The following is a 20,718-nucleotide window of genomic DNA, read 5'->3' as shown; positions in this document are numbered from 1 at the left end:
AGTCTCTTCAATAAGTGGTGCTGGGAAAACTGGACAGCTACATGTAAAAAAATGAAATTAGAACATTTTCTAATACCATATACCAAAAATAAGTCTACCATTTCAGACTCCAGGTACCATGACAAAGTCATTCTCCCAGTAGTTTAATGAACACAGTAAAATACCTGTCTTGTTACCAGGTTTGGATTTTTGCTTGCTTGGTTAGCATTATCCGTAACACATCCAGATAGCCCTTTCAGAAAGCCCACTCTACTGAAAAATTTTTATCAGTAACGTTGCTAAATAAATTCTGACTCTAGGTTAAAAATAGAATATTAATTTTTTAAAAAAGTCATTCTCATACCAATTGGTTTCTGATGTTTGGATATCTACGTTTAATATAATTGTATGTACAGGTTCTTGGGCAGAAATGATAAATGATAATTATATGTACAGCTTCTTGGTCAGACATTTTCAGAGCTGTTTTGTAGTTATTCTAAATTCTTGTCCATTGTCAATAAAGTTCCATGAATTTGAAACCCTAGTCACACAGGAAAATACTGATGTCAGTGATACTAAATAAGACGTACATTGTATAGAGGAAGTGTTACTTTTATGCCCCTAAGTGGATATTGTATAATGAATAGTAAAATTGCATATAAAACTGTCTAATAAAAGGAAAGCTAGATTCTGTATTTTTATAATTATTTTTTTAAAAAAGCAAAGTGGTATAATTTATCCAAAATATAACTTACTAATCTACTGAAGTTAATTTGCAGAGGAACATGCTTGCAACATATTAAAGTTCTTTGCTGATACACACAAAAAATTTCAGAAAGTTATGAATTTGTCAGTGACTCCTCTCTCCTTCTGTTCTTACCATTTCACAAGGCAATCGGTCTTTCCTTTGAAAAAACTCCTCACATATGATGCATTTGATTAGAACCAACACCAAGGTCAAATCTTTCTTAAATCAGTCAGTTCTGCCTCATCTCTTTCTATCACATTTGAGCCAGGAACTTGTAGTGAAGCAAAAGAATAATGCTTTCCTATATGTGTGACTAATAAAAAAGTAAACCAGTGGTAGGGAATACAGTTACACAGTACACTGCTAAAATGAGATACAGTTTCCTGTTCTCCCATATGCTATAGTAATTGATATAAAAAACCTGAAGATATTCTGTACTGGCTATAGTTTGTCTCTCTATAATGTTCTCAATGTTTGTGTTGTTTGTGCATTTTTTTTCAGTCAAGAGAATCCATTCCATTAAATGACCTAAAGTCAGAAGTATCACCCCGGATTTCAGCAGAGGACCTGATTGACTTGTGTGAGCTTACAGTGACAGGCCACTTCAAAACACCCACCAAGAAGACAAAGTCCAGTAAACCAAAGCTCCTGGTCGTTGACATCCGGAATAGTGAAGAGTATCCTTTACCCCTGAGGTTTTAAAGGGTGGTACTGCTTCATTCACATTGCTTCCTTTTAACTTAAAGGGCATGTGGTAGGAACAATGAACATAGTTGGGATTCCTCTGAATTCAGATAGCTAAATAACTCTCAAACTGGTTGCCAGAACAGACTTGCATAATGTTTCATAAGATAACATTACATACCAGAAACCTTAAAATATCTCCCAGACAACACCAGAATAGTGGACTATTTTCTTGGTTTTTGTGTTTCACTGCTGTATATTGCTGTTCTTGTGGGAATCCTTCCTGGTATAGATAAAACTTTAGCAAAGATGAAGGCTATTTTCTTGGTTTTTGTGTTTCACTGCTGTATATTGCTGTTCTTGTGGGAATCCTTCCTGGTATAGATAAAACTTTAGCAAAGATGAAGCGTAAGTATTTACTTTGTCTACCTCATAGCCTAGAGAGGAAAGTGAGCCAGATCTCAACACTGAACTTTTATTTATTATAATTTTCAAAATATTGGCTTATAGAGAACATGTTAAAGTATTTTCCACTGACATTTTAATATTAAATGTACCATAACTTCTGGTGGTTTTGCTTGGCATTAAAGTATGAAAAGTTACAAAATAGTAATAGTTCAGTCTTTCTCCTTATATTTTCATCATCTGTCAGATTTTTGTAAAGCATGCCTTGGTGCTCTATACTCTAGAATCTAGGTAAATGATTTTCAGATATTTTTTGAACCAGGTAACTCCCTTTTAAAATAAAATCTTTCTTAAAAACTCAATATATAAAATATAAATGTAGAAATTTTTTGCAATTAATTTTCTTCATAAGTTGGTGGGAAGTGAGACTAAAGTAGGCAAAGGCAGCTTATAGAGAATGTTGCATAACATGCTAAGAAGTTTGGGTTTTATTGCATAGGCTGTGAGAATATTAGAGAATTTTAATCAGGTAAGTGGCATGCTCAGATTTGTGTTTTAGAGAGATTAATGCAGTGGGAAGAAGGATGAGAATGGAGGTAATGGTGCAGGCAAGACTAGAAGGATCGAATCGCCCAAAGATTTGATGTGCATAAATATTCCTTCATATTTGCAGTCACAGAGAGTGAGGTCTCTAGCTTCACACTGAAATAACCTAGTTTTACTAGGCCCTTTGGGTTGGTCTCTGTGCTGGAGAAAATCCAGGAAAATGACTTCTGTTGCTGTTTCTTTCTTTTTTTCTCATACTGTATTTTGACAAAAGAGAATTCTATATCATGGCACTTACAAGTATTGATAAGTAGTGGTGCCACTAGCTAGGAAGGCCAGGAGGCATTTAGTGTATTTGCAGCTGCCACTAGTTACTCTAGGTTTGGCTCAATTCTGAAATCTGTTTACTCAACAAATATGTTAGATGTATTCTAGATACTGTATTAAGCATTGTAAGAGTTTCATAGATGAGATAAATAGAGATCCTTCCTATAAATTATTTAAAGTCTTGGTGGAAGTCAGGTACATTAGTATGTTTTATTTAAAATCAAATTGCTGTCATGAGAGATATACAGATACTGTGGGAAGGGAAAATTTCATGGAGAAAACTCTCAAAGCATGGGTAATACTTCAACACTCAAAAATATGGAGAAAAGCTATTTAGGCAGAGAAAAAGACGGGAGCTAGGCAGAACATGGACTGGAAACAGCATGTAATTCAGTTTGGCTGGGATTGAAGTAAATAGTTTAGTTCTATTCATAAGGGCTGAACTGAGAAATTTGGGCTTTGTCTTATAGGCAGCCATGGAAGGTTTCTCAGCATGGATGTGATAATCAGAGCTGTGTTTCAAAATTTCTAATGTAACATCGTGAATAAAATGGATTTCCAAGGGAAAAGGTGAGAGTTGGAGAAAACAGAAAGCTACTGCGATAGTCTAAGCTCAAGGTAGTGAGTGTCTGAAATAGGCAAGTGAAAATGGGACTAGAGATAGGAGGATGCTATTTATTAGTACACTACAGTTGAATATTGCCACTATTGAGATGACAAAAATGAGGTTTTAGACTGACTTGGGGACGGTGGCGCTGTTCAAGGAAAGGAACAATAGATTTAGCAAGAAAAAATGATATCTAAAGATATAATTTTTATATCAGTTAATGCTATTTAGTTATATAATAGGAAACTTTTGGCTTTTGATATATTAATATTAAAGGTATAACATTTACTTTGAGCTCTTTAACACTAATTATAATTAGCTAATATAGCAAACAGACAAAACATAAAAGTACGCATACCTTCAGAAGTGGTCTGGTAAGATACTAGTATACTTTGTATAGAGGTATGATGTCACTAAATGAGAAATGCTGTGCTCTTTTTTTTTTTTTTTTTTTTGCGGTATGCGGGCCTCTCACTGTTGTGGCCTCTCCCATTGCGGAGCACAGGCTCCGGACGCGCAGGCTCAGCGACCATGGCTCACGGGCCCAGCCGCTCCGCGGCATGTGGGATCCTCCCGGACCGGGTCACGAACCCATGTCCCCTGCATCGGCAGGCGGACTCTCAACCACTGCGCCACCAGGAAAGCCCAGATGTGCTCTTTTAGGATTTAAAAAACATGAGATTATTTCTGTGTTGAATTTTGAGCCATTAAATATCTTAAAGGAATTTTAAAATCTTTTAGTAAAGTGAAGAATTTTTTCTGGAATATGAACATTTACCTATGTAATTTACCTATATGGTGTACCTATTTTGTTCTTAGAACTGATATGTTTTTCTATCTGCTTGATTAAAGTATGATGCATCTACTTGTCGTACTTTTATATAGACTGACTTATGAATACAGGAAAGTCTTCGTATCTTAGAAACCTACAAGATAATGCATATCATCCTTACCTGTTAATATTGTTCTAATAAACCAACTCTTTTTATCACAAAAAAAATTTAAGGTACAAACACCTGACTTGGTGACTGTTATAATAACTAGATGCTTTTTTGGTTTTTTTATAGCTACTATTATTCCATGGAAGAGATTTCATTGTAATTACTGCTGACTTCTTTAATCATGTCTTGTATCTTTTAATTCCTTCAAAGACATCATCAGAAATCCTAATAGCAAAAATGTCTTATAAACATTGAAAGGTAAAAAGCTAGTGTGTGTGCCATTGTTTTTTATTGTGGTTTTTGCCAAAACCAATCTGAAAATTATGGTGGACATTGTTATAAGTACACTGTCAAGATGTATATATGATTGAGACTAATTACCACATAAATACTTGGGCTTCTATTGCCTTAATACTCTCTAAACTGGGTATTTTGAAGCTGAAGCTTTTTAAGTTTACAGTATAGTGTCTGTCTGTTGGGTAGTACACTCACTATAGAACCTCTTTAAGTGTGGGTGTTGTTTACCCCATGCCTGTGTTTATGCTGGCAAGCGCTGGCTTTTCTAAATGCAAAAGGCAAATGCAAAGAGTCCAAATTTTTGTCTAGAATATGAGGAAAGCAATGAAGTAACAGTCGTAATCCTAAAATATATATTGTTGCATGTTCGTCTCTAATACTACCTTATTATTAAGAACATATACATACTTGTCTTCCACTGCAGTACAAGGAAGTAAAACTTCCGTCCTTAGAACATGGAGAAAGTGCTTATCTCAGTGTATTCTGTATCATTTTGCTCTTCTTGCCATGTTTTGCCCAGGATTAATCAGAGTCACTATATGTCAGAAATCAACTTCTGTTTTACTTTACATATTCTGTCCAATTAACACAAAATGTACAGAATCTATTCTGTGCTCGTTTTTCAAACACGTAATATTTTATTATGATTATGAAAGACTCAGAAAGTTAAAAATAGTATTCAGCTGCCTACCTTTACAGTATAATCTGACAGCCTCTCATGTGTTTAGAAATTGCCTTAAAAAGTTCTACTTCATCATGTGATGTTTGTGTCACATGAGAATTTCTAATGTAGGCAGTGAAATGTAAATAATCACCAAGGAAACAAGATCCTTAAATAACCGAAATTGTCTTCATTGTCCAACTTACTTAAAAAGAAAATGTTCATTGTAAAAATATTAATGTGTAACTAGGCCAGTCTCGTTCTCCTCTGCTATTTGCCAGTCTCACAGTTAAGGATAGCTATTTACAGGTTTGACCACCCTGTCTACAAGCATTTGTGCTTACCCAATCTTATTTGCACTAGAATTTTTATGACAAGAGTGTTCTTGGATGAGTGCTTTTATATGTCTTCCAGGATTTTTTTGCTTGAACTAAACTAAGAATAGGGGAAGTATGGTTTAAGACATTTTTTTCTTTTGTGTCTTATCTTCCAAAGTGTTAAAATAGCCTGAAAAATGTTTGAAAAAGTTTTGCATTTTGGATTATAACTTTTCTCTTACCCAAAAGACTCTGTTGCAATCTTACTTTGTCAAGCATTTTAACATTTAATCTAGTGGTTTTTTTAAAAACATCAAACCATAAAGCACAAAAGAAAATTCTAGGATAAGTTTATGACATACTTGTATGACATACTAAAGTGTTCTTTAAAAGCACATAATAAATTCGTGATATTGAACCCACAAAATCATCTAGATGCTTATCTATGATTTTAGATACAGATATTAGATATTGGGTATTTGGATACAGATGGGTACTATTTTTAAACCAAATATTTATAGAATTTATCTTGTAAAATAAATAATTTTATTTCTAGAGTCATTAATTTTTTAACATCTGGCTGAATAAAATATATATAGAAGGCACTCAAATGTGATTTTACATTGGTAAGCTTAAAACAGTCTGAGCATTGTCCTTTATCTTTTATTTTGATTGTGAAGGGAGAGAATCTAACTGGCTCAGCCTGACACAGGATATCAGCCTGTGTCAAATGTCCACCTTCACTCATCCCCTCCCTCCTATCCTGTCAGTCCTGATCGTGGCAGGATCACCTGATACAAACATGACAGCCTAGGCTCACCCTTTCATCAGGGTCAGTAGTTGAGCTCCTTTCAAACAAGAAGGTGGGAGGTGGGCAGGCAGTGCAGACATGTCTGCTAGAGCATTTGACTAGTATAGATTTGTATTGCTTTTGGTATTCAAAAAGCACTAGAAAGGAAAAATGTTCATGGTTGATACTGGCTGTTTGATAAACACAAAAAGTCTCTCTGCCAGTTGATTCAGACTAGCAGATGTAGATATATTTGCTGAGAATAATTGAGTTGTTAGGTTCAGAGTTTCTGAAAAATCAATTATTTTTATTTTAAGGTATGTTCTTATTGAAGATTAAAGTGCTGTCGGAGTAATTATATGCTGAGTACAAAGTCATTTCTGTTCATGAAAACTGCAGTTGATACTTTGAGTATTGAGTAATTATAAATGTTTGAAAAACTAGTGCTGTTGAAATTCAAGGGTGATCTCCTTATGATCATAAATTCTCTGTTCATTCTAGAAGACTCTAATTAAACAGTATACACTGGAATGATAATATTTATTCTACCTCTCATTTCATTTTTCAGAACTTTTTATGTCCTTTCCCTCATTATTAATGCCAGATGCCTTCTTTAAGGAAGAAAGGATGAAGCAACAGCTGATTAGAAATTTAAGATACATGTTCAACCTCCACCATCATTCTTGAGAGTAGGAGCCTCAAATTTCTCCTCTCTCCATTAATGAGGGAAAAAGAAAGACAGAGAAACAAGAGAAGTAGTATTCTAAAGGTGAACCTACAAACTGGGGCAACTGAGAAACTGTCATGTCAATAAATAATTTTCCCCCTTCTACAGGAATGACAAATGAGTCTTTTTGGGGGGTTGGGGGAATATTCATTGCTTGTGACATAACTTTTTAAAACTCTATGACTTTTCCATTTTGTAAAGAACACATCTAAAGTGGAAGTTTAGGGGAAAATGCTTCTATTGAACACAAACATCTCTTCATGGTCGTTATCAGTGATTGTTAGGGAAGAGATGAGATACTGCCTACATGTCTTATAAACTAATCTTTACATTCACTCCCCTTCTAACCTTTCTCCACATTGTTGCCAAAGTGCAAATGTGATCTGTTACTTGTCTGCTTAAAATACTTTCTGATTTTCATTGCTCTGGGATAAAGACCAATATTAACAACATGATCTGCAAGGCCCTGTATGATCTGGCCTCTGCATCCATTTCCAGGCTCATCTTATCTCATGCTGTCTTTGTTCTCTACACCAGTACTGGCCTTCCTTCCTTTCTCCTGATTGGTCATGTTCCTCCCCAATATATGCCTGACATTTCTGCCTGAAAATGTTTGTCCTTTCCACCACCCTATACCACCTCCATTCCATCCTGTTGCCTAATTAACTTTTATTAATTATTCATATTTTACCTCGGCCATCACTTAGTTCCTTAGTGGAAACCTTCCCTGTCCTCCCCAAATTGATATATCCTATCAAAGCATCATATACATCTCTTTCAGAGCAGTTTTTGCAGTTTTTATTTTATGCTTTTTTGAGAAGTTATTTGATTAATAATAATATTTCAGAATCTTCCTCTACAGACTCTATATGAAGAATCATCTTTTTAATTTCACTTTTTAAAATTGTACTTTTTAATTACTTTTGAAGGAATATTTTTTTCTTTAAGATCTTATGATATTTCTAAATATTTTAAGCTTAAGCTTTTAATTCCAAAATTACAAGTAATAGTCAATGAAATCATTAAAACCCTTCTAAAGTACAAATATAGTAAAACATCACCCCCTTTAGAGAACATAAAATTGGAAAGAATGGAAATAGCTAAGTTTACTTGAGAAATAAACCAACAACAGAAATGTTTCCAGCCAGTGCTAATGACCTCTAACAATTCTAAATAGAGTCCCATTTAGCAGTTGCTTGCCCAGAGTAGATAAGCTTTTGCATTATCAAGTTACATCTGAGAATATCCATTTGGCTATATTTCAGATCTTTAAAATAATCATAATAATAGTAATGAACTGAAAACCATGAATATTGTACAAGCTGTGTGACTGCCATTTATTTGTTGCATTCTGATCACTTTCACAATACTTCATTTAATCAGGAAAGTCTTCTCTATATCTTTGGCTAGTCTTCTTCCTGTCACTTGTTCATTGCATTTTCACATTTAACTTTTTTTTCTGCAGAGGTGCCTTACGTTGTTTAAATAAAATACTCGTGAGCATGGAAGATGTTTAGAACTGTCAAATGTTCAGAAAAGAAAAAAGTAAAACTGATGAATAACTGAAGTAGTAATTAGTAAAAGTTTATTGTGCACACACCAAAAGACAGTTTGCAAACCAGGAGCGGTGGAACCAAAACATGGAGTGAGGCTCAGAGGTATATTGTTAAAAAGCAGCAGTGACTATTTTTCAGCAATTGGTTACAATATTAGAATTTTCTTAAAGGGAATTGGTTAGTGATCATCTCATATCAATTTAGGGGAACAATTTAAGTTTCACTTATGATTTTCAGAGATATAAATAAGTGACCCAGGTCAAGTTAGCCTCACTTGTCTTGCAAAATAAGCTAAATCTTCACTTGTATGATTAAACTGGTTTCGTCTGCTCGGAATTTTCAAGTCTGGTCTCCATTTGTGTTTGATTTTAATGGTATTGTCTTCTGAGAATCAATTACCTCTGTGAGCTTCTGTCACACATTCAAGTCTGCACACAAATAAATGTTTTCCTTAACTTTTTTTCTCAGTTTTATTCGGGGTCACATTTCAGGCAGCATCAACATTCCATTCAGCACCGCGTTTACTGCGGAAGGGGAGCTTACCCAAGGACCTTACACTGCCATGCTCCAGAGCTTCAAAGGGAAGGTCATTGTCATCGTGGGGAATGTGGCAAAGCACACAGCAGAGGTAAGTGTACGCAGAAATGTCATATGACATCATGATGAGCTTTTTACCTGCCCACTGCAACAGATTGTCTAAAAGTGTTTCTTCAGAAGCTGGTTGCATATCAAATGAGCTTTGAAGATCTGTCGATAGTCTTACATAAAAGAGATTGTCTACCTTTTCCCAGTAAAAGAATTCAAGCTTTTTTCATCATTGTGCAGCATCAGGGTCAATACTAAGCTTAGGAAACTTCAAATGATAGCCTAAGGTGTTTTGTTTTAGTTTTGGTGTTTTTGTTTTTATCTACTTCCTGAAATTACAAGAAGTAGCTTCAATTCCTTCCATTGTAGAAAAACACTGGGGCTTGATTAGAGGTTGTGAAAGCTGACCATGATAGAAGTTGTTGTATTTGGGGGTTTTGTTTACTATAGGCTCAAAGCTTTATGATGATAGAGAATTCAGGAAGGATATCAACTTTCAAATGTGAGGACTATGAAACAATAAAATGACCTCGCTCTCTTCTGGCTATGTTCTTAAACATTTTGAAAAATAAAACAAAGAGTAGCTTTTGGAGGTCAAAAACATCACCTTTATTTTTTATAAAAGGCAAGTTAGAGAATAGGGAGTATGAGAACCCAAGGGGCTTGTTTACAAATCCCCCTGTCAAACTTATCAAAATGTACACTTTGAATATGCATGTTGTTATATGTCGATCATAGCTCAGTAAAGTTGTTTTAAAAAAACGTATCTAGATGTAGGCAACATTAATAAACCAGAACAGGCCCTTTTTCTAAAAGGACGGAAGAATCTGCCCCTGGCAAAGTAACAGAGATAGTTTCCTCCCTGCAGATAGCTTATGCAAATAAACTGAGTAATCCAGAATGGTGATCAATGGAAATATAGTCAAGTAAGAACTTTAAGACTTTTGGTCCTAGACCATTTTAAGCATCCAATAATCCTTGTCTCAGTACAGAGCTAATGGTAGTATTGGCTTTTGTTTGTTTGGTTGGTTTTGGTTTTGGTTTTTTTTGTTTTTTTTTTTTTGAGGTAAACGGGCCTCTCACTGTTGCGGCCTCTCCCATTGCGGAGCACAGGCTCCGGACACGCAGGCTCAGTGGCCATGGCTCACAGGCCCAGCCACTCCACAGCATGTGGGATCTTCCCGGACCGGGGCACGAACCTGTGTCCCCTGCATCAGCAGGCGGACTCTCAACCACTGCGCCACCAGGGAAGCCCGGCAGTATTGGCTTTTGACACTAAATTAAAGCCATCCTTGATGAAGAAGCTTAATTGACCAAACTAAAGCATATCTGAGTGGATATTAGCTATAAATCTTAAATCACTCCCCTTCTTTTACATAACTGTATCTAGTGTCTGACAGGGAATAATCTAAATATACCTGTTTCAGAGAAAGTATAGTAAATGACTAATATGCAATTTTAATAAGTAAATGAGGACATTTTAGAACTAAAGCCATGGTATCTGAATTACTTTGATGTAAGTTTATTATCATCATTATTATTTTACTACCACCACAGTACTGCTGCTGCTACATTAATCTGTATTGTCATATCATTCCAATGAAAAATATCCATTTTCAATTACAATGCATATCAGTACATTCAACCCATAGAAATACTGTTGAGAATCACATATTTCTGGATTCCCCATGATATATAGCCTTAGGAAGAAATCTTTACAGTGATAATAATCCCAATTATTGACTGGTGTTTTTGTGCTAAGCACCGTGATAAGTACTTTCATATGTAATCTCTTTTTATTCTTCATAACAATTCTATGAGGGAGGCATTATTGATTCATATTTTATGTATGAGGAAAACTGAGACTCAGAGTTTATAATTTGTTTATGTCAGAGCCAGGACTGCAACATGAGTCTATATGACTCTAAGCCATACCCTTAACTCAGTGAGCAAGTAAGGCTTTTGAGTCTGAATGCTGCCGTTTGTCCTGTTTTTTAAAAATAGACTTGTTCTGATTTTTCACAGATCACAATAGTTCCTCCCAGGGTATGAACCCAAGGCCTGAAATAAACATTTATGCTCTAAGTGCTAACAAGCTTAAGCCTCTACTTTCATAAAGCATTCACCATTTGGAAGATGTATCTAATAAGTGGACCTGTATAACTGAATCTTCTTAAATATGTCAAATGTTTCCAAACATCCCACTCATTGTATTAATCTCCAGATTTATGTTTATTCTGATTTTACTTTATCATAAAGGTCAAAACACATATACAAATAAAAGGATAACTCATTTCTTTCATTAAATAACAAATTGTAAACCGTTTGTCATGTTGTGAAATGCTAGTCTATCACAGTGTGAATAAATTTAAAAGTTCAACATATGAAGGAAATCTGGAAGCAAGACTATTTAGATGAAGTAATAACGGTATTTGAAAATAATGGTAATAAGTGAAGACCCATCACATTCTGAATAAATTAGCCAACGTCTTGCTTGTCAGAAACCAGATGCTATCATGAACAGTTCCTTCTTCCTCAAACTCTCCATGATTATTCATGCTTGTAGACAAGTGACTGAACAAATTGTATGCTCAGTTATTAATGCTTCAATCCAACATCAGGAAGTAATTTTTGAGAAACAGTTTTAAATATCTGTATAGAGATGTGTCAACTGAAAAAAATATACAGTCTAAAATTTGAGAATTATCTTTTATTCAGTGGACTTACTGAGGACTTAAGCTGGGGATATAGCCTCTCGGATAGCTCTAAGGGACTGTTCCAAACAGATAAGGGAGGAGCCAGGGTATATAGGACTTTTTGCTAAGAAAAAAAAAAAAATGTAGTTGAACATCAAAAGATTATTGCTAATCACAAAAACAGACATCTCAAGTTAATGATTTTAGTGCTTTTCTGTGTATGGGAAGATGCAAGAGTCTGGGCTTATGAAATTATTCCTTTGATATGCATCTTAACTGCCTTGGGCCACTATTCTGTTTTTCTCCATCCTGAATTCCCCTCAGGGTGCATCATCAGAGGCTGCTGCAGTGGCTACTGGCTTTATGGCTGCAACATTCTTTGTTTACTGAAATGGCTGGTGACATTCTTTATCCACAGATGTACATTTTTTTTAATATAAATTTTATTTATTTATTTTTGGCTGTGTTGGGTCTCCCTTGCTGTGGGTGGGCTTTCTCTAGTTGCGGCAAGGGGGGGCTACTCTTCGTTAGGGTGCACTGGCTTCTCACTGCAGTGGCTTCTCTTGTTGAAGAGCACAGCTCTAGGCACTCGGGCTTCAATAGTTGTGGCCCGGTGGCTCAGTAGTTGTGGCTTGTGGGTTCTAGAGCACAGGCTCAGTAGTTGTGGTGCACGGGCTTAGTTGCTCCGCAGCATGTGGGATCTTCCTGGACCAGGGATTGAACCCGTGTCCCCTGCACTGGCAGGCAGATTCTTAACCACTGCACCACCAGGAAAGTCCCACAGATGTACTTTTAATAATTTTTCTCATCATGGGGCTAAAGAGAACTTTAGATATTCATTTGCTTATATTGTTCCATCATCTTTTTGTCTGCTGTACAGATCTGTATGACTTTACCAATGCTTCTTCCCCTCCTCACCCTCCCTTTAAGTTGGAAGCATCTAACTTAAAGCATATTTACTGAATTCTACTGTGTGTCCATGGTTGTACTGGATATCCTCCATTTGCCCCACCTCCCATCATAGATCCATTCTCCACACTTCTTCACCCTGCTCTCTGCCCCAGATGGCTGACCTTCATGTCTTCTGGCTTCCAGTTGTTGAGCTTATGGGGAGCTCTGACAAGTTATGGGAAGGAGGGAGGTCAGGATATTTATCCCCCTGGATCCTTCCCTCAAAATTTTCTTGGTTTTGCTGTGTTCCTCTACTAAAGGTTAACACTGCTCTCCAGTAAGCCTTCTCTACACCACTCTCTTTCCAGCCCCCCAGTCCCTTTAGCTCTAGGGGTGGCAACAGCTCTGCTTTTTGGTAGTGAAGGTTTACTACACCATCCCTTATGGTTCTCTTACATCCCACCCATACCCTTGTAATTAATCTCATTGTAAGTAAAACCCCCTCAATTTATCCTCAGGGCTTGTTGGAACCCTGACTGTTACAAGGATACTATTTAAATGTATGATTTTTTAGTCAGACTACATTATCTGCTCTGTTCTGTTTCTTACTAGCTGTTAATTTGTGCAAATTGCTTAACTTCTCCAAGTCACCACTGATTCCTTTATAAGATGGGGAAAATAATACTTACCTCATGGCATTGATGTGAAGATTTCAGATTAGGCAATAAGGTTCAGAACAAAGCCTGATAGTTATAGGCACTCAGTTGATTTCACCTATTAATTTTATTTTCCAGCACTATAATTTGCATATATGTGAATTTAATAAGTACTGCTTTATGTATGACGATAGTATAAAAGTTCTAGAGTTTGGGAGTAACATCAGCAAAATGGCAGAGTGGGCAGCTCTAATCTCCCATTCCTCCACAGAAACACTGAAAACAAGTAGAATCTGTACTTTGTTGAATAGAAGTGGCAAAAGCAGGCATCCTTGTCTTCTTTCTGACCTCAGGGGAAAAGCTTTCAATCTTTCACCGTTGAATATGATGTTAGTTGGATTTTTTTCATATATAGCTTTTGCCACATTAAGGAAATTCTCTTCTACTTCTAGTTCATTGAGTGTTTTTATCATGGAATGGTGTTGAATTTTATTAAATGTTTTTTATGCATCAATGGAGATGATTATAATTATGATTTTCCCTCCCTTCTATGAATGCGGTATATTATGTTGATTGATTTTCTCAAATGTTTAACTATCCTTGCATTCCTAGTGTAAATTCCATTTAGTCATGGTGCATAATCCTTTCAATAGGCTCCTGAATTCAGTTTGCTAGTATTTTGTTGAAGTTTTTACATCACTACTCATCAGTGGTATTTGTAGTTTTCTTTTCTTGCAGTGTCTTGGTCTGGCTTTGGTAGAAGAGTAATGCTGATTTGTAGCATGAGTTAAGAAGTGTTCTCTCCTCTTCAGTTTGTTGGAAGGGTTTGAGAAGAATTGGTGTTAGTTCTAGCCAGAGCAATTAGGCAAGAAAAAAAAATAAAAGGTATCAAAATTGAACATGCGTTAGTTTCCTAGGGCTGCCATTAAAAATAACACAAACTGGGTGGCTTAATGCAACATGGATCTAGACGCTAGAAGTCTGAAATCAAGGTGTCAGCCATGTTCCTTCTGAGGCTCTGGGTGGAATCTTTCTTTGCCTTTTCCAGCTTCTGGTGGTGGCCAGCAATCCTTACCACCCACAAAATGGTAGAAAATATTTGTAAATTATATATCTAATAAGGATTATTATCAGAATACAAAATCAACACACAAACATTAGTTATATTTCTATTCATTAACAACTCCTATAACTCAACAACAAAAAGACAACCAAAAAGACAACCAATTCAGACATTTCTCTGAAGAAGGTATACAAATGTCCAATAAGCACATGAAAAATACCTGACATCATTAGTCATTAGGGAAACACAGATCAAAGCCACAGTGAGCTACCACTTCACACCCAAGTGTTGGCAAGAATGTGGAGAAATTGGGACCCTGGTGCATGACTAGGGGAATGTAAAGTGATGCAACTTATGTAGGAAACAGTTTAATAGTTTAGCTATTCCTTCAAAATGTAAACATAGAATTACCATATTACCAGCAATTCCACTCCCAGGTAAATACCCAAAAGAATTGAAAACGTGGGCTCAAACAGAGACTTGTATACCAGTGTTCATAGCAGCTTTATTTACAATGGCCAAAGGTGGAAACAACCTAAGTGTCCCCCAACAGATGAATGAACAAAATGTGGTATATACATATAATGTGATATTTTTCAGCCATAAAAAAGGAGTGAAGTTCTGATATAAGCTACAACATGGATGAACCTTGAAAACAGTTTAAATAAGCCAGACACAAAAGGACAAATATTCTATGATTCCCCTTGTATAAAATATCTAAAATAGGCAAATTCATGGAGACAGAAAGTAAATTAGTGCTATTAGGGGCTGGCTGGGGGATGGGAGAATGGGAGTTTTTGCTTGATGGGTACAGAGTTTCCGTTTGGAATGATAAAGAAATTCGGAAATGACCAGTGGTAATGGTTATATAACATTGTGAATTTACTTAATGCCACTGAATTGTACACCTAAAAATGGTTTAAATGGAAAATTTCATGTTATAAAGTTTTATATTGACTTTTTTTAAGTTCTAGGGTTTGATGTCTTCAGGATACCCCACTGTCCCTAATTCATCTAAGCCCTACAATTTTTAGTCAAACAGTAGTGGAGGATCTTTCATGAGAGCTGTTCTGATCAGGTCTCATCTTTTTCCTCTGTGGGTATTAAAAACAAAAACAAAACAGTGATTTCCAAGCAAGTAGCAGCTTTTCTTCTAAGCTGAAATCAGTGCACTGCAACTGGCACAGTCCTATTTTGAAAAGATTAAGAAAGCCATAGTTGAATACTGTGAGAAGAAAGCAGAGATGCCAATTCTAGTCGGTATGGTTACAGATTATCTTTACAAATTTTTATGATTTTTATGTCAAACCCATATTTGGACTTGGGAATTTTCTGTTTGCAAAATGGTAGGCACTGATTGTAATTTTTCTAGTTTTACATCTTCTCTTAAAACCTAGTAATAAAGTTAGACTGAAAATTCAACAAATGAAAATATTAAATGAAATCAAGTATAGTTCAATAAAAGGAAAAGCTCTCAATATTGGAGTTACAAGTAGCAAAATATTGAACAACTCGAGAATAAATGAACCACTTGTCTAGAATATGATAGTATTAAAATCACTCATTTGACATACAAATTAGGTCTAGAGTATTTTTGTAATACAAATATGAAGGAAGTACTCTACAATGACCAGATGTATTATCTAAAATCACATAGAAGACAGAACAAATCTGAGAAATACTGCTTATTCATGTACCTAAAAACTATATATAATCGGAAGATATACTATACTCTTTTAATTATGTATTCATTAACTATTTTTCCTGTAATTACAACGGATTAGCGACTTTTTGCTATGAGATGCCTTCTTTACAATTACCACTTCATAAGACTTTTGTTTGGGGCCTAGCTCCCACATTAAATACATCAAAAACTTTTAGAATCTGCCATTTCTTATCTGGATAAAACATTGCTCCCCCCCAGAATAGGGCAAAAAAAGGAGGACTACGAAGATTTTAGTTTAATTAGGATTCCATGTAGAGGCGTCTTCATACCAGACTTAAGTCCTACTAAATCTCACTTGTCAGTTAATCTTTAATTCACCTTACCCTTCAGGTTAAGTAAAGCAGTGAGGCATTATATAATCAAGCATATCCAGATATTTTGTGAACAAAGTTATGTCAGCATCAAGGAAATTTAGATAGTCTCAGGTGAGTGGAGTCCCTAGTCTCTGAAATGTATACTATTGTTCCAAGGGTGGATTAGATTTTGTGCTGATCCTTGCTGCTGTATAGTCAAGTGTAGTTTGACAAGCCAAACAAATACAGATTGCATCTGTTGCTAGGGTTTATGGGAGTAGGAAGACCTCTGCATCAAAACAAGGATAAAGTCCATTCAGGCTTTGTGTCACATTTAAATGAAAAACATGGCAAGGTCTCACTCTTGTCTTCTTGCAGAGATAATCATCTTTTTTGAAACTCACATGAGAAACTGCATCTTCAATTGCTCAACTAGAATTAGACTCCCTGGGCATACAAGGGAAACTTGCTGAATTAATCTCAGAGAGCAGTGTATAAATCTAAGAATTAAGGTTTTAACTATTCAGATCAATAGGGAGAGGCAGAGGTAGTCTACCATCCATATCATGGATTAAATGAACCCAGAGGACAGTTCATTGTTATCTCCTTGAACAGATTACTCAGATTTAAAGGAAATTTTGATCTTTAGCATTAATCAAATATTATTTATGGGCAAACGTATGATTTGTTTTGATACTCCTAGCAACTGTTACTCACACTGCCCTACTACCAACCTAAGATCAAAGTTACATATATCTCGGCTTGACAAAACATGATGGTGAATCCACCTCTTTCCTAGAAGTAAATTATATTTAGCGAGAATGATGATTTAGCACAACAGCATGCTTTAAAGTGTTATTGGGTTATACTATTTTCTCCGCTGTGGGAAAGTAATGTAGTAGGATCCAACTCTTGAGCTAGTGATGGGTCTCAGACAGGAAAATGACCAACAACATTCACCAGAGCAAAATGAAACTCCAAATGGTGTTTACTTTCAGTGAGTCCTTTCAGCAGTACATCATAATGCTATGTTAGTCACTGAAACACATGAGACTTCAAAAATAATTACTCTCTATCTAGATTATATTTAGTGGTTATGAGACCACAAGCATTTCATCACTGATAGTGTATCTCATCAAAAGATTATCTAAGAAAGAAATTGAAGGAATCTTTGCATTTCACTTTGACTTGTCAACAACCCTTTGGAAAATATTAGGAACAGCTCATCTTACTCTTAAAATGTTATATTCTCAGCATGAAATCAGTGCTTTTCTTTTGTCATTGGAAGAAATCTGAGAACATAAGAGCCGGTTGCAGTAATAAGCCATGTGTGTTATTATTCTTTTCTTTAAAACAAAACAAAGCAAAACTGAAAAAACAAAACAAAAGAGCAGAACATAAATACTTCTGAATAACATTTGAGTCAGAAGCCTACACAAGAGATGATATTTGTGGCAATTCTATGACTAAACATTGTGAGTAGCTGATGCTTTCTACCCTTGGCATGTAAGGATTAAATTTAAAATATGACATCTGTTTTCAAATGAAAATAATCAGGTTTATAATAAGCAAGGCATAACATTGCAGCTATTTTAAAAAATAAGATAATACTCCATTTGTGTTCATTTACATTTCCCTGGAGGCCAAGGTTATTTGGCTTTCGGATGTTAGGTTGGAAGTTAATTTGTACTGCGGTAAGAGAAGGCTTCCACCCTCTAGTCTTGCCTCATTACTTCCTGGATCCCTTAACCAAGCTAAACCAAGTTTTGTGATACTGTGATGATCACTTGTAGCCCTTACCTTTTGCCAGTCCCTTTTTCTCTCTCTAGCTGTCTTCTTCCTCTTTTTGCTCAAGCTTTTCCCCTAGCTTTTGGCCTCAGGCATCTGAGGTTATCCTACGCCAGGTGTGTGCTCAAAGGGGACCAAATGACTCTGAAAACACTTTAAACCAATTCAGCACGTGTGTTATCCCTATAGTAAATTTCTCTAGCTCCAGATAGTATCTGCCTAGTTTGTCAGATTAATATAATACTTTTAACTACTTTGTATGAGATCGTCTACCTGTCAAAAAACATTAGTCCTCTTTATATTTGTATCTTAAGCATTTTGATAAAGAATAGGAAGTGAATCTCCTTTATAAGTTCCAAATATGCAAAGAATTCTTTCTTGGTCTTGTTATACCTGTAAGTACTGGGTATGGTTAAACTTGACCTTTTTCCTGACTTTTCCCTTGCCTTCTTGTCAGCAAATGTTTTGGTCTGTGGTTTTATATCAGATTATAAGGAAACATTTTAGATATTAATGCAACTTGAACACAGTAGACATCATATGAGGCTTAAAAGTTACAGTGAAAACTCTCCTATATAACTCTACATTTGTTAAGTGATGGAGGATAACTTACTTTAAAAGGTCCATGACCTAAAACCTGTCCCGTAGATTCCCTATTCTCATAACCTTTCAAAAGTTGTGTGAATTAAAAAGCAGTGTAGGAGTTGTGGTAAAGGGAGCCTTAAAACACCTAATCCAGACTTTGTTTTTTTAACATGTTTATTGGGTGTATTTTATGTATAAGCAATTTTTTAAAAGGCAGAGGGAGCTCATTTCCAATTTTCAGGAAAAACTGCCAAGACATCATCTGAATCTTGTGAGCTCTGGCACCTATATTCATGAACTGTCACAGGATAAAAGTTATTTGTCTTAATACGTGTTATTCTGTATACCTATCCTGCCCTCCACAGCCCACCATTTAATTCATTACTCCTTACCACAGGAATGTTCGTGACTGAATAAGAAACTAACCATAGTAACTCTCCCTCTTGACCTACAAAGTTTGGGACTTGGCTGTGATCCATCACAGCCCTAACTGTTTTGAATCTGAATTTTTATTATATACATCCTTTTAGAGCACAGTATATTGTGTGTAATTTGACCAGTGGCTTGGACACAGTTCTCAATTGTCTAATGTAAACAGAAGTGGATAAATGATTGTTGCTGAAATTCTGGTCGCAAATATCGCAGATCATAGGAAAATGTACCACAAGGCTCATTAGAGCTCCTGATACATGATACTATTAGATGATGGCATTTTATCAGAAGAGGCTTATCCTCTAATATTGATCTTGGATGGCCTCGGCCTGCAGCGGCTTGAAGCAGGGTTTCGGTTCCCAGCCAGTGATTGAGGTCAGGTCACGGCAGTGAGCGCACCGAATCCTAGCCACAGTGGTCAGTGACAGGGCCCTGGCCATACGGCTTTGCAGAAAAAGAATTCCCACAAAGATGGAAAGTAGTGAAACAAGTAAAATATTTATTAGGAAAAAAAGAAGTACAGTACATGTGGATAGACACACGGGCGGACTCAGAGAGAGAGTCACACCCTCGTGGCAGTTTGAATCACTTTTATGTGGGTTTCCTTTGGCCAATTACTTGATTTGCCTGGTTCAAAGTCCATATTTGGTATATCTCAGGATTTTCCCATGTGTGCCTGCACATCTCTTAGCTAAGATGGATTCTACCAAAGAGGGCTATGGGTAGATTTGGCCACTTGACATCACTCCCCTTTTGACCTCCAAGGAGGCTTTCTGCGCATGTATAGTTGGGCAGGCCTCCTGACTTCGAGAATGAGGAATTTATGGTCTCGTTATTTGCTATCTAGGCAGGGCCCAGCCTTCTCTCTCAATTGTCCTGTTATTCCCATCTCAGAGCATCTGTCCACAGGGAACGAACTCAAACCGTTTGCCCTGAGGGCCCATCTACCTCCTGCCTCAATATGAGCCAGTATGTTTTTATGTCATAAAAACAAACTTTTATGTCCTAGCTAAAATGTTTTCTCCTATTTCTTTAACGTCAACTTTTCAGAAAACATCTACATAGCCATTCTTAAGAGAACTTATTTGAAAGTATAAGCTATTGTTAAACACTAAACTGTATATCTACAGAAATATCCCAGTTTGCCATATGCATAAATACTAGGTCACTATCAACTATCATAAATTTTAAAATTAAATGAATTAGCATAAAGGAAAATGTTTAATAGAGCTCATCATGAATTTTAGAAGGTCTTTGAATTAATTAAAATTATATGTAAAGTGTTGTACATATGTGCTATATATATATTTTTAGAGAATAGGTTCATAAGCTTTCTTCTGATTGCCAAAAGTATATAGGACTCAGTAAACTGTAAGAGTCACAAGTATAAATAACTGCTCCAACGTAAAGAGTTCACC

The 20,718-nt window shown here is 35.9% G+C and overlaps 1 protein-coding gene across 5 annotated transcripts in view; it reads left to right on the top strand.

Moving 5' to 3' along the window:
• TBCK (TBC1 domain containing kinase) overlaps positions 1-20,718 on the top strand; it is a 236,088-nt gene that overhangs the window by 194,071 nt on the left and 21,299 nt on the right. For 3 of the 5 annotated variants that reach the window (XR_003432228.1, XM_027103446.1, XM_027103447.1), the window contains exons 24-25: positions 1,229-1,404; positions 9,054-9,213. Coding sequence is in view for 3 of the 5 variants with exons in the window: in XM_027103446.1 (XP_026959247.1) it covers positions 1,229-1,404; positions 9,054-9,213 (336 nt within the window). In the remaining 2 variants the exon portion in view is untranslated. Of the gene's footprint in view, positions 1-1,228; positions 1,405-3,615; positions 3,671-6,870; positions 7,072-9,053; positions 9,214-11,195; positions 11,473-20,718 lie in introns of those variants that run through there. The other 2 variants (XR_003432229.1, XM_027103448.1) reach the window with 2 other exon arrangements.

The sequence above is a fragment of the Aethalodelphis obliquidens genome, unplaced genomic scaffold, assembly GCF_003676395.1.
Source record: "Aethalodelphis obliquidens isolate GAN/ISIS:26980383/991018 unplaced genomic scaffold, ASM367639v1 scaffold6, whole genome shotgun sequence".
NCBI lineage: Eukaryota > Metazoa > Chordata > Mammalia > Artiodactyla > Delphinidae > Aethalodelphis > Aethalodelphis obliquidens.
The sequence above is the reverse complement of the archived record's forward strand: the minus strand, read 5'-3'. Positions and strand labels throughout refer to the sequence as shown.